Source organism: Nycticebus coucang, chromosome 2, assembly GCF_027406575.1.
Source record: "Nycticebus coucang isolate mNycCou1 chromosome 2, mNycCou1.pri, whole genome shotgun sequence".
Lineage (NCBI taxonomy): Eukaryota > Metazoa > Chordata > Mammalia > Primates > Lorisidae > Nycticebus > Nycticebus coucang.
The window spans coordinates 2219894-2233132 of NC_069781.1; the positions used below are offsets into that span (position 1 = coordinate 2219894).

The window sequence follows — 13239 nt, forward strand, 5'->3', positions numbered from 1 at the left end:
TAAGTGGGGGTGAAGCGCTAAGCCCCATGTCTAGGGGCTCTGGGCTCACCTTGTTGTTCTGCATATCCTTGTTGGCCCCATTCTTCAGGAGCACGATGGCAGCGTCCACGTTGTTCACAGCAGCGGCCCAGTGCAGTGCCGACTTGCCTGTGTGGAGGAAACACACAGAGGTGGGTCTAGGGCAGACAGGTAGCAGCGGCTTCCTCTCCGCCCCTGCAGGCTGGATGGCCTCGTGGCTCACCCAGGTCATCCACGGCGTTGACGTCGGCGTGTGAGTTGATGAGGTCTTCCAGCATGCCCTCCACGGCCAGGCGGGCGGCCAGGATCAGCGGTGTTGTGCCATCATGCATGCGGGCATCCAGGTCTGTTGCCCGGTTCCTGATCAGGATCTGGGCGACGAGGAGGGACACAGGCTTGGCACATGTGCGCCCGATTCATCTGGCCCAGAACCAATACAGACTGTGGGCTCCGCTGCCTCCTTGACACAGATGAGGCCCCTCCCAAGACCTGCACAGCCTGGGAAACTATGTGCCACACCTGCGGGAGGCCGAGCTGCTCACAGACCAGCCCTTTGGGACCATGTGTGGCCTCACCTGATCATCAGTGTGGTTCTGACGTCCATGACTACTCTAGAACACAGGGTCCAGGCATTACACAGCCCGGTGGGGGGTGGTCTCTGCTGGTGGCGGAAAACAGCCGGCACCAACCCATGTGTAGTGTTGGCCAGATACTTGCAGAACACATGGGAATTCACATCTTAGTGTGTGGGAAAGGCTGTCTAGAAAGTTCCTAGGCAGACCCACACAGGGCCTGTCCCTGGGGGCTACTTTTGACTTTCCCTTTGTGGCTAATCTCAATTTCTTATTTCTGCAGGATGACAACATATCACTGGAGGTACGAAATTATTAAACTGAAATTTGGGGCTGACTCCAGGTCTGTGCAGCACCTGCACCTGCCCATGGCTGCCTAGAACTGTGGGACCTTCAGTGTGGGGACTGTTGGAGAAGCTCCCTCCAGGGACAAGCCCTAGAGACCCAGAATCCAGATGGATAAATCCACCTTTGACACAAGCTCTCTGCAGACCGGAACCCCAGATTCGCAGGCGGCGAGTAGCAGCCTGTAAGCCTCTTCACCGCCACAGGCTATGCCAGAGGCCAGGCTGAGAGGGAGGGGTAGGGAGCTAGGGGCTGAGCAGTAGAACTGGGGGACCCCAAGCCAGGCCCATGATCCTGAGACTGCAGCCTGTTATGGGTAGGAGTGGGGACTCTCCCAGCCTGGCTTCAGTGAGACCAGGTGGGCCTGACACCCCCTCAGTGCACCCCTCCTTCAAAGGCCTCAGCTGCATCTGCCTCAGCTGTGCTTGAAGTCAGGTCCCCAGGGCTAAGTAAGCCCAGTTTCTGCCCCAAGATTAGCTAGTGGCATTAAGGAGGTCAGGTGGCCGGGACACTGTGGACAGCCACAGGCAAGTGCCACCTACCTGGAAAACACCCTGTGCGTCCGCAGACACGGCGGCATGCAATGGGGTGCGCCCCATGTTGTCCTGGATGTTGGCATCAGCACTGGCCTCCAGTAGGCGTTTGGCAGCATCGGAGCGCGAGTAGCGGGCAGCCAGGTGCAAGGCCGTCTCGCCAGTGCGGTCAGTCTGGTTGTGTAGACTGGCCCCCTGGTAGATGAAGTCTGAGATGACAGCCGGTGCGTCCTCCTCCTCCTCGCTGTTGCCCGTCTCCAGGCCGCCCCCACTGCAGGAGGCGATCATGAGTGGCGTGAAGCCATCTGTGGGGGCAGGACAGGTGGGGCTCAGTCAGGACATAGCCTGAGCTCAAGGGGCCGCCGTGTGGGCTGCCACCCAGCACACAGGGGCCCCTACACAAACAGCCTCCCACAGGGGACCAACGAAGCCCCCAGGAACTTCTCAAGGGAAACAGCCAAGCCCAGCTGCCAATTCGCTGGACAGCAATAAGACCTTCTGTCCTGCCAACATCCCGCACCAAACCCCACCCAAGAAAGAGGCAAGGTGAGAAACACGATGTTAGAAAATCCACACTTCAGCTGCTCCAAGTAGAGTTTCAGGAGATGAGAATCATTTACAGGGCAGAGCAGCCTGAGTGTGGCCCCAGGGAGGGTAGCAGAAAGGCAGGCTGCTGGGGGTCTCCTCACCACTCTGAGCAGGAACAACCCCGAGGGCTGACCATCTGCCCCCTGGCCTTAGGGAAGGGGTGGGAACTTTTGGGTCTGGTCAGAGCAGCCCAGGCTGCCAGAAACCCGTGTCCCCACTGGAGACCCCCAGCCACGGAGGACAGTGGCAGGTGGTGCCCGTACCTGGCCCGCGGACGTTCACGTCCATGCAGTCCGTGTGGGCCTCGCCCTGGGGTGGTGTGGGGGCCATGGCAGACACACGCAGGTCGGCCGCATCCAGGTGCTGCTGCGTCCACTGCCGGTGGTCCGTCTGGTCATCCAGCTCAGGAAGAGCCACCGGCTCCTCGAACTAAGCGGGGCAGAGAAGCATGTCAGCTTGGGCCGCAGCAGGCACCCTGGGGTCTGTGGTCGTGGGACTCACCCGGAACTTCCTGGTCTCCAGGTCCTCATCCCCCCACTCATTCTGGTTGTCGTCCATAAGGGCTCCGTCGGAGGCGTTCTTCAGGGGCCTGGGGGTGGAGGGGGTGGGGGGAAGGGTGGGAAGCAAGGCTGAGCAGGATGCAGGTGCCAGGCCCCAGGCTAGGAAGGGGCAGAACCCCGGGGAGGCACCTGGCAGGAGGCAGCTTCCACTCACTTGAGGCCCACAGAGTCCTCTCCCAGGGGCTCTCGCCGCTTCTTCTTGCTGGCCTCAGACACCTTGAAGCCCTCGGGGAACCAGAGTTGGCCATGCTGCCGTCGGCGTTTCCGAGACAGCAGTACCCCGCAGCCCACGAAGAAGAGGAGCACAAAGGCGGCTGCCGCCACATACATCAAGTGCAGCTGCGCGGGCGCCGGCGGCTCCACGGTCTCACCTGCGGGCACAGGGGCCGGGGGCCAGAGCCGGGACATCAGCGGTGGCTACGCAGCAGGCCGGTGGCCGGGGGGCAACGGACAGGCTCTGTGGTCGGGCGCCAGCTCACCCGCTCTCCTCCATCCCGCCCCCCAAAATAAGGTCATTTTCTACGCGATTAATCAGAATTGCAAACTATCGCTAAATTCTCTCCTGCACCAGCCGGCTATCTGGAGATGGCTTTTACTTTTTTCTCCTTTAAGGAAGAAGGATTAGCCAACTTCAAATCACTGCACTCGCATTGAGCTGTTAAGACAAAGGATTTAGGGGGATTTTCAAGACACAAACTTCAACACTTCACATGACACCGATCAATTCTTCTCTCCCTCTCTTTTTTTCTTTAAAAAAAAAAAAAAAAAGCTGTAATGATTTTGAAATAATACCCAACAAAGAAAAACCCGGGGGAAGAGGAGGGCAGAGAAAAAGCTCCCACTTTCTGGCAGGTATGCTCAGCCTCTGGGTTTCCCTCCAGTAGCTGCCCACAGCTGGGGAGGGTACACCTAAGCTCTGGACGGCAAGACACACCCCCATGGGTGGCAACTGGCACTCAAACCCAAAACATTTTGGGGGAACGGAGAGATTCAGCCCCCAGCAGGTAGACTGGGTCGCAGGGCTGGGGGAGTAGGTGGGACCCACACTCACTCTGCACAGCCTCGATCTTGTAGGGGATGTTGAGGCTGCCCAGTGAGGCAAGTGCCCCCAGGAACGCAGCCACATCCGTGGCACTCTGGAAACACTGCGAGGAGGACTGGACACACTGCCGGTTGTCGATCTCTAGGTAGACAATGGACCTAGGACACACAGGCCAGGCTGGGACCAGTGGCTTTCTCCTTCCACCCTCCAGGGACCACCTCTAGCCCCCGATGGGGTCAGGAGTGGGGAGCTGGGTCTGATGACACCCACCTGCAGGGGGACAGTCCCCTGCAGCCAGTGAAACCCGATGCTCATCACAGACTCTTTCAGAGTGATCTCCCAGGCCCCTACCCTCTCCAGCACCCTGAGGTATCAGGAACACGCCTTTTCCTGATCTCAGAAGGACAGAGAATGTCCTCAGGAGCCCTGTCCTCTCCCAGGAGCTGGCCCCAAACTGGCAGGAAGTGCTGACATGCTGGGGGCAGGACACACCATGACAGGCCCAGAGGCTAGGGGTTCTCCCACCAGCCAGGACACCTGCTCCCAGGGCCCAGCCTCCTTGTGCGCAGGCTCCAAACCCAGCCCTGGCACAATGATATACTCCCGACTGCAGGTCTGTCCTGAGCCAGCGAGATTGTAACTGGCAAACCCACCAGGTCAGGGCATACCACAGGCACAACCAACCTGGCCACGTGGACCATGTGGGAATGGTGCAGCCTTGTGGGACAGCTGCACATGTGAGCTCCTCTACCTGCAGTCCCCTGCCCCTGGGGACACCCCTCCCAAATCTGCTCTTACTCAGGCCCCAGGGTCCAGCTAGGCGCCCTCCCCAGAACCCCCACCCGGCCTCCTCTCCAGCCCAAACAAGGCAGATGTGGCTGCTGAGTTGGGTTTTTCTCATCCAGGTGGATCTGCCAGCCCGTGGGAGCCCAGGAGGGCTGGGCTTTACCAGCTCATTCTCCATCACCCAGCACGCAGCAGACTCTCCAAGCTGCCCACTAGATGATGGAGTGAAGCCTCCACACACCCGGGAGGATGGGTTTGGGGGACTGCACGGCCCAGAGCTGGCAGGGCCCCACCCTCTTCCTCACCCCTGCAGACTTGGGGTCCTTTACTATACAATGAACAGAGTCTGGCCCACCCCAAGGCGGCCGCATGGGTCACAGAGGACACCGCTCACTTACCCACGGATGTCCATGGGGTCCAGCTCCCTGCGCCGGCGCAGGCCCCCACCACCGGGGAGCAGTGAGGCAGTCACCTGGCTGAGCAGGGTGCTAGGGGCGGCCCAACCCGCGGCCGCACGCTTTACAGGATGCTTGCGCAGCTCCTCCTCACGGCCGTAGTAGGGGAAGATCATGAGCCGGCCGTGGGCATCGCGCTTGAAGACCACGTTTGTGTGCAGCACGTGGCTGAGCTCCCGCAGGAAGTGCAGGGAGTTGTTGCGCAGCTGCTCCGGCGGCGTGAGCACCACCACGACCAAAGTGCCGGCCGCCAGGCGCTCGGGCACATGCTCCGCGCAGTCCAGCCCGTCCCACTCACACTCAGCGCTGTTGCAACCCTGGTCACAGTGCCCATCGCTGAAGTGGTCCTTGCAATACTGGTCGTACAGGGGGCTGCAGAAGCAGCACACGCTTAGACCCACTGGGCCTCTGTGGGGGCCCAGAAGCTGCCCCAGGGGTCGTGGGGACACCCTGCCCCCCGTGGCCCCAGCTCAGGTCCCTCCTCTGGCCCGAGGGGACAGCACCTAGCCCCTGCCGGCCTTACTTGCACTGGCCCTCTGTATGCTGGCAGTCAAAGCCGTCAAAGAGGCAGCCGGCCGAGTTGCACTGGGGGTCGCAGCGGCCATCGCTGAAGTACAACCAGCACTGCAGCGACTGAGTGCAGTTCTTCCAGGGGTCGTTGAAGTTGAGGGAGCAGTCGCCACCGTCCCAGCCGCAGGCATGGTTGTTACATTGCGGGTTGCAGACTTTGTCCCCGGCATCCTCCTGGCACTCAGGGAGCTTGCAGGCCTCCTCGATCTGTGGTGGGGGGATGTCGCGTCCAGCGCCACCCCCAAAGCTGTAGTCCAGGATGTGACACAAGAGCCCGTTGAACTTGGCGGGGCACAGGCAGCGGTAGAAGGGGCTCTCGGGGATGGGCTCACAGCTGCCCTGGTTGTAGCAGGGGTTGCCATTCAGGCAGGGGCTGCTGGCCGGGAACTGGCACTCGGGGCCAGTGTAGGGGCCCAGACACAGGCAGGTGGGGCTCCTCGGGCCTGAGATGCATGTGCCGCCATGCAGGCAGCGCAGGCCGCCACAGGCACGCGCGTCGTTCTCACACGTGGCACCCTCAAAGCCCTGCAAGGGAGGGAAGGTGGGACGGGCAGTCAGGGTGGGCTGGCACCCCGGGCCCCCCACCCAGCAAGGCTACCTGTGGCCTTTCCTCTAGCAGAAAAACCCCTAAAAAAGAACTGTCTCCTGATGGCAAAGGGATCAGGGGTCCCATGGGTTGAGAAATTGGAGACAAACAGATGGAGCACTGGGGACAAGGGGACAGTTAGACATCTGTGTCATCAGTCGTCAGCCTAAACCCACAGAATTACAAGGCCAAGGGTGAGGAATGTGGACCCGTGAAGGTTGAAGTTGCCTACAATGCATCAAAGCTGCCTCACCAAGTGTCAATGAATGCTTAGCACATGTCAAGGGGAGGAACTGGGTGGGGATATGTTTCTGTTGAATTTTTCTGTAAAACTACTTTTATAAATGTAATAAAACTCTAAAAATGGCCTCAGGGGAATGATAAAGATGAAGGCCCAGCGGCTCAATCCCTAACCTCTGCCTGAGAGCCCCAGAACCCAGGGCTAAGCTGCGCCAAGGGAGGGCGCGGGGCTGGACACTTTTGGGCCCACGCTGCACCTCCTGCCCCCACCCGCCATGGCACCTACCGCAGGGCATCTGCAGATGAACCCACGAGCAGTGTTGGAAGCCACCGCGCAGGTGCCCCCATTCTGGCAGGGCTTGCCCCTGCAGCCGTTGATGACTGACTCGCAGCGGCGCCCTGTGGGAACCGCAGGGCAGTGAGGCAGTCGCCCTGTGAGCACGCCCACCCACCTTCCCGCCCCCCGGCTGTCTGCCTGCCCACCACACCCACCAGTGTGGCCAGCACGGCACTCGCAATGGAAGTCGTTGACACGCTGCACGCAGTTCTGGGTGCCGCGGGCGTCACAGGGGTTGGACAGGCACTCGTTGACATCTCCCTCGCAGCGTTCGCCCACGAAGCCCGGAGGGCAGGCGCAGCTGTAGCCGCCCACCTGGTCCACACAGGTGCCGTTGTTGAAGCACTTAGGGCTCCGGGAGATGGGGTCAACAGGGGGGCTGCAGTCGTCCACGTTGATCTCACAGTGCACCCCTGCAGGGCCCAGGCGGCATCAGGGACCCGTGTACGTCCAGGCCCCAAAGCACCAAGGACTGGGCCATGCAGATGCCCAGGGCAGGCCCACTGGGCCCGCACTTCCCCCAGGACCCCTCTCTGGGGCCTTCCCTGCTAGCAAGGCCTCTGCTCTTGGCCTCACAAAGCAAAGTGGAATTTATGGCAGGTTCTGGGTACCTCTGCTGGTCACAGGGCACCTGACTTGCCCACTTTCCCGGACCCCTGGATCCCGGCCGTCCACATGGCAGTCCTCACCCTGTGTGCCCCGGGGGCAAGAGCACTTGTAGGTGTTGACGAGGTCGAGGCAGGTGCCCCCGTTCTGGCAGGGGTGTGACAGGCACTCGTTGACCTCCTCGGAGCAGTTCACCCCGTGGTAGCCAGCCACGCACTGCACAGGGACAGAATGAGGGGCAGGGCCGTGGCTCACGAGGGGCCAGGACACAATACTCCCCCCACCACCACCAGGCAGGCTGGTAGGGCCACACCAGCTGCCCTTGTGTCCAGTGAAGCCTGAGGTCCTTCACACCTAGCAGACCTGGAGGAAGACCCCAGCCCCTGTAGACCCTGGGCAGGACCTCAGTGAGGTGAGTCACCACCTGTGGTGTCAGTAGGAGAATCTGGACCCTGCCTCGTAAGACAGAGGTGAGGGCCCCAGGGTGGGTGTCAGCTCAGCTCAGATGCAATCCAGGGAAAAGGAAATTCCATCCCCTTCTCAGCCTTTCTCCCTCTTTTGGGGTCCCCATTCGCTGGTTCCTCCAGGAAGTCCTCCCTCATTGCCCTGGCCCTCCCTTATGAGACTGAAAGGTACACAGGATTTAGTCCTCTCTGCCACGCCAGCTCCTAGTTCCCAGACTGGTGTGCGGTGACACTTGTGCCAATGCCTCCCCTCCCACCCCGGGACAGGCCCCCACCTTGCAGGAATAGCCACCCAGGTAGTCTGTACAGGTGGCCCCGTTCTGGCAGGGGCTGGGCAGGCACTCGTCCACCAGGTCCTCGCAGTAGCTGCCCGTGTAGCCTGCCTGGCAGCGGCAGTGGTGTGTGTTGCCCTCGTTCACACAGAGCCCTCCATGCTGGCACAGGTGGGCAACGTCGACACCTGCAGAGTGTGGGGTCAGAGGGAAGGTGAGGTGGGGACCAGGTGGGCCTGGCAGGGCCAGACGAGGGCAGGCAGACACAGCTGGTTACCTTGCTGCCGTGCAGCCACCTCGCAAGAAACGCTGGGCACGTCGCAGTAAAGGCCAGTCCAGCCACTGGGGCACTCACAGCGGTACGAGGTGTGGGTCTGCCAACATTTGCCGCCGTTCTTGCAGGGTGAGGAGTCACACCAGCGCACGAGGTTCTAGGGACAAGCAGGGGTCAGAGGGCACGCCACCCTACTGGCCAGTTCCCACTTACAGCTCAGGACACAGGTCTGCCAAAGAACCTCACGCCCAAGGTGGGCTGTGACCCCGCTCTATAGAAGTAGAAACTGAGGCCCAGGGACTCTCTCCCTGTCCCTCCTATACCAGAAGCAGCCTAGGTCTGGAGGCCCTCTCAGGACTCTCCCAACAGAGCCAGACTGCCTGGGTCCTTTCTTTGAAAGAATGTCTTTATTCAGAATTGAATTTTTGAAGCTTTTAATATTGTTGCTATCTGTGGAAATCATCAGTAGAAACAACTATGCTATACCTGTGCCTTCTTTCTACAGATCAGTGACTGTAGCCACCTCCCCCAGCTACCCGGCTCCATGAACCACTAACAGGAACTGACCCACCTGAGCTGGCCCTCTGCCCTCCCTGAATTCAGAAGTGGATGTGGGGACCTGGTGGGTGGCTGCTACGAACCCCCCAGCAGGCACCTGCCCTGGCCACCTCCTGCCAGGCGCCTCTGCAGCCCCCTCACCTGGCAGTTGAGTCCAGTGTAGCCCTGGGGGCAGGTGCACTTGTAGGTGCCACAGCTGTCCTGGCAGGTGCCGCCGTGCAGGCAGGGCCGGGAGTCGCACTCGTTGATGTCATGTTGGCAGTAGCTGCCCGTGAAGCCAGATGGACACAGGCAGGTAAAGGAGTTGATGCCATCCACACAGGTGCCACCATTGAAGCAGGAGCTGGAGGGAGGCAGGCCACAGGGGAGAGATCAGAAGGGGCAGGTGCATCCCTGCCTGAGTAGGCTCCTCCATGCCAGCATCTCCCCTTCAACTCAGGCCAAAGGGCCTGGCAGCCAGGAGGCCAGTGGGAGCCCAGGGACCTCAGGCCACATCACACCTCCTTTCTCTACCTTCTTTATAACTCATGCTAACAGGGGCTTTACGATACAAACAGGTGGTTAAAGCAAAATGAGGGAGAAACCAGAGCCGTACATATAACATGGGAGATAATCACATCAGAAACCAGGGATGAGACGGACATTCATCACCAAGCTTTCTGGCAGCCAGTGAAAAAGGGAAACAACATGAATTACAAAGTTCTTGTTGTCTGACAGAAACAGGCACACCAGTTCTTCAGGATAAACTACCCAGGTTCCTGGTTCTAGTCACAGGAGGTCACAATGGCCCTTTTAGAAGAGACACCGCAAGACAGTGAACCACACCCGGACCCAACTCAGCCAGGGCTCAGAGCCTACTGGCCGAGGCCGACACCTGCTTGCTGTGCCAGGTTGCCACACACTGTGCCGTCCCTGCAGCCCGCTTCTCTCCCTCCCTCTTCATCTCTGCTCAAGGCTGGGCTCCGCCATGACACCCCCACACACCTCTCCGTGCAGTCAGGCGTGTTGTTCTCACAGTGGATCCCACTGAAGCCCGTGGGGCAGGTGCATGTGTAGCTGTCCACACAGTCAGTGCAGTTGGCGCCATTGCGGCAGGGGCTGCTGGCACACTCGTTGATGTCCTCCTCACAGAAGGCACCCTGGAAGCCGGGCAGGCAGTCGCAGAAGGCCGTGTTGACACCGTCTGTGCAGGAGCCACCGTTGTGACACGGGTCTGGGAGGGGACAAGAGGGTGGGCCTCAGCAGGCGGGCACCAACTCACACTGCTGGGGGATGAGGCTAGAAGGCTGTATGGCTGGGCCTTGGTGCTACCCATGAGCTACCCTGGTGGCAGTGCCTTCAGGACACATCATGCCTTCTCTCATGCCTGGGGTCTGTGCTCCCCACATGCTCCCAACCCTATGGCAGGGGACGATTTTGCAGGCTCAACAGCCCAACAGCCCAAGCAAGGGTCGAGTGGCAGTTCTTGCCTCTGCATACTGGGTGATGCCGGGCAAGACCCTCAGCCTCTCCGAACTTTAGCTTTCTGTGAACTGGGGCTGGGAGGCCTGAGGGTTCTGCACCTCAATGGGAACTGACCTGGAGCACAGGCCAGGCAACACTGCACCCCATCTGGCTCACACAGAGCTGTGGGAGGAGTGAGGGTGCCTCTGCCCTGACACCCAGCCTGGCCAGCTGTAGAAGGTGGAAGCCCCTCCACAGCCTGCCCCCAACACCTGCCTGGGCTGTCTTCCGGCCATTCTCAGAGGGACCACACTGAGGGTTTGGCCTCTCTGGGCACCACCCACATGGACCCTGCTTGGTGCCCACCCGGGAAGCGGAAGCCTGAGAGATCTCAGAGGTGCCGGAGCCACCGGCCACTCACTGGGCTGGCAGTCGTCGAGGTCGGCCTCACAGTGGTGTCCAGTGTAGCCCGCCTGGCAGTGGCAGCGGTAGCCGCCATTGGTGTTCTGGCAGGACGCACCATGCTGGCACGGGCTCTTCACACACTCATTGATGTCGATCTCACAGGTCTGTCCTGCAGGGGGAGGGACCGCTCGGGCACCTGCAGCCTTCACCTTCTGGGTTTGAGCCCAGGCTGGCTGTCCACCCACCATGCCTCTCCCTGGACCCCCGGGAGCCAGCCTCCTTGGCCCCAGGACCACCCTCCATCCCCTAATCTGGAGCCAAGAAGGTTACAGAAGCTGAGTGTAAAGGGAGCAAAGGGGGCTCTAAGGTCTAGTCCTGATTCTAGGGATTCCCTGACAAGTGGCACCTCACCACCCACTTGCTCACCTCCCAAGGCGTGGAGCTCACTCCCTCCTGCCTGTTCTGCCCTCCCATGCCCATGCCTCCCAGGACCTGGCCGGCCTCACCTTGCCAGCCAGTGGGGCAGATACAGGAGAAGCTCTCATAGTCCTCAGACTCCCTGCACTCCCCACTGTTTCTGCAGGGGCTGGGAGCACACGGGGCCAGGACTGCCTCACATGTGGCTCCTACGGGGGAGAGAGACACATGATGAGACCCAGGGAGTCTCGCCCACGGGAGCTCCGGAGTAAAAGCCATCCTGGCCATCTTCACGTGCACTCGGACCCTATGTGGGCTCCAGGCCGAGCCAGCACCTTGGCCCGAGGGATGAGTGAGTGGAACACATATGGAGACACTGAAGACAAACCAGACTAGGGCCTCCCTCTGCAGCCAGCCATGGCCCGGGGGACTCCACACCAGCCCTCCCTCTGCAGCCAGCCATGGCCCAGGGTACTCCACACCAGCCTTCCCTCTGCAGCCAGCCATGGCCCGGGGTAGCCACACCAGCCCTCCCTCTGCAGCCAGCCATGGCCCAGGGGACTCCACACCAGCCCTCCCTCTGCAGCCAGCCATGGCCCGGGGGACTCCACACTAGCCCTCCCTCTGCAGCCAGCCATGGCCCAGGGGACTCCACACCAGCCTAGCCCCTGCCAGCCCTCTCTCATCTCCAGGTGATGAAGAAGAGCCCAGGACCCGCCTAGACCAAACACAGACATCCAGCACACAAAGGCTGTGACGGAGGGGCAGGCTCAGGGACCCTCCGCTTTGAGCAGGCCCATGCCAGCCTCAGCCCCCAGCACACCGACCTGTCGGGGCATGAGGACCTCTGGGATGACACAGAGCACCCAAAAAGGATGTGTGGGAACTGTGAGTGCACCAGGCGGCTTTTTCCCTGTGCAACCCAATGGCTGGTTTCCTGTTTACAGGCGTGGGGGCTGGACTCCCGGGGAAGGCGGAAGCGTTATCTTCCTCGTCTCCCATTATCTTCCCAGGGCCTTGCTTCCTATCGGTTTCCACGGTGACCCGGGCTGCTGGGAACTCCGCCAGAGCTTCCGACAATTGTACAAAGGGAAGCAGGAAGCAGCAAGCAGGAAGCGCCTGGGCACAGGCTGCTCCTCCCGCCAGGCTGGCGGTGCGCCGGCCTCCGAGGGAGTGTCCTCCCAGACACAGGAGAGAAAAGCCAGGTCCCCAACTTTGGTCAAAGAAAACACCACCCTGCCCCCAGCCACTTGATGTCATGGGAACCACAGGCGTAGGCCCTCACCCGGGCCACCAGCCCAGGCAGACCCACAGCCGACCCTGCCCAGGGGCAGCACCCTCTGCCCACTCCCAGGGGAGCCCCAGGTCTGAGTGGCTGTGGACTTTTATCTGTCTCTTCTATGGAGGAGCCATTTCCTGCAATTCCCTTGGCTGGGGGACTGCAGGGGCTGGGGCAGTGGGGGAAACGCCCCGCCTCTGCTCAGCCCCACAGAGGGCTCCTTGTTTCCCACACACAAAGAGGGCCTGAGTCAATGGAATCCCTCAGGCCTGGGTGACAGTGGGGGAGGAAGGAACAGCCCACCCCACCCCCAGAGGTCCCCAGCAGAGTGGACGCTGGGAGTCACAAAGGCAACTGCCCAGGGTCCACCTCCTGCCTCCCGTGGGCTTGACAGATAAAATATCTGGAGGTGCTTCTACAAAAACCTTCTTCCAGGAACTCTGTATGTGTTTGCAAATCTGGGAACCTAAGCCCCAGGTAGGGCCCAAACACTGCAGAAGCTGAAGGCTCCCAGCAGGGAAGAGAACCTTCTGAACTGCCTAGGCAATAGCTAGCCCCCAAGAGCCACACGCACCTGTGTAGGGCAGCAAGCAGTTGCACCTGTACCCAGCAACGCCATCGATGCACGTGCCCTGGTTCAGACATGGGTTGGACGCACACTCGTTGATGTTGGTCTGGCAGTTGGGGCCTAGACAGATAGTAGTCGGTGTGTCCAGCACCCCGGGAGCTAAGCCTGCCCCCAACCTCAGCCCCTCCCTGCCTCCTGGAAGAGGATGCCCAGGCCTGCACTAGAGGCCAATGGCTCCTTGTCACTGGCAGCAGGGCCTATCACAAGAAGCAGATGCCATGGACTGCACCCGCCGGATCCATGTCCTGTCCCTGGGCTTTG

At 60.8% G+C, this 13239-nt stretch overlaps 1 protein-coding gene across 2 annotated transcripts in view; it reads right to left on the reverse strand.

The window, feature by feature from the left end:
* NOTCH1 (notch receptor 1) overlaps window positions 1–13239 on the reverse strand; it is a 44595-nt gene that overhangs the window by 4469 nt on the left and 26887 nt on the right. For both annotated transcript variants that reach the window (XM_053557899.1, XM_053557906.1), the window contains 19 exons: window positions 12925–13038; window positions 11161–11280; window positions 10671–10823; window positions 9791–10019; window positions 8948–9149; window positions 8252–8405; window positions 7978–8162; window positions 7322–7454; window positions 6788–7045; window positions 6582–6694; window positions 5423–5994; window positions 4843–5271; window positions 3668–3816; window positions 2771–2987; window positions 2558–2645; window positions 2320–2485; window positions 1478–1773; window positions 242–389; window positions 50–147 (listed from right to left, as the gene is read on the reverse strand). In XM_053557899.1, coding sequence (XP_053413874.1) covers window positions 50–147; window positions 242–389; window positions 1478–1773; window positions 2320–2485; window positions 2558–2645; window positions 2771–2987; window positions 3668–3816; window positions 4843–5271; window positions 5423–5994; window positions 6582–6694; window positions 6788–7045; window positions 7322–7454; window positions 7978–8162; window positions 8252–8405; window positions 8948–9149; window positions 9791–10019; window positions 10671–10823; window positions 11161–11280; window positions 12925–13038 — 3824 coding nt within the window. The remainder of the gene's footprint in view (window positions 1–49; window positions 148–241; window positions 390–1477; window positions 1774–2319; window positions 2486–2557; window positions 2646–2770; window positions 2988–3667; window positions 3817–4842; window positions 5272–5422; window positions 5995–6581; window positions 6695–6787; window positions 7046–7321; window positions 7455–7977; window positions 8163–8251; window positions 8406–8947; window positions 9150–9790; window positions 10020–10670; window positions 10824–11160; window positions 11281–12924; window positions 13039–13239) is intronic.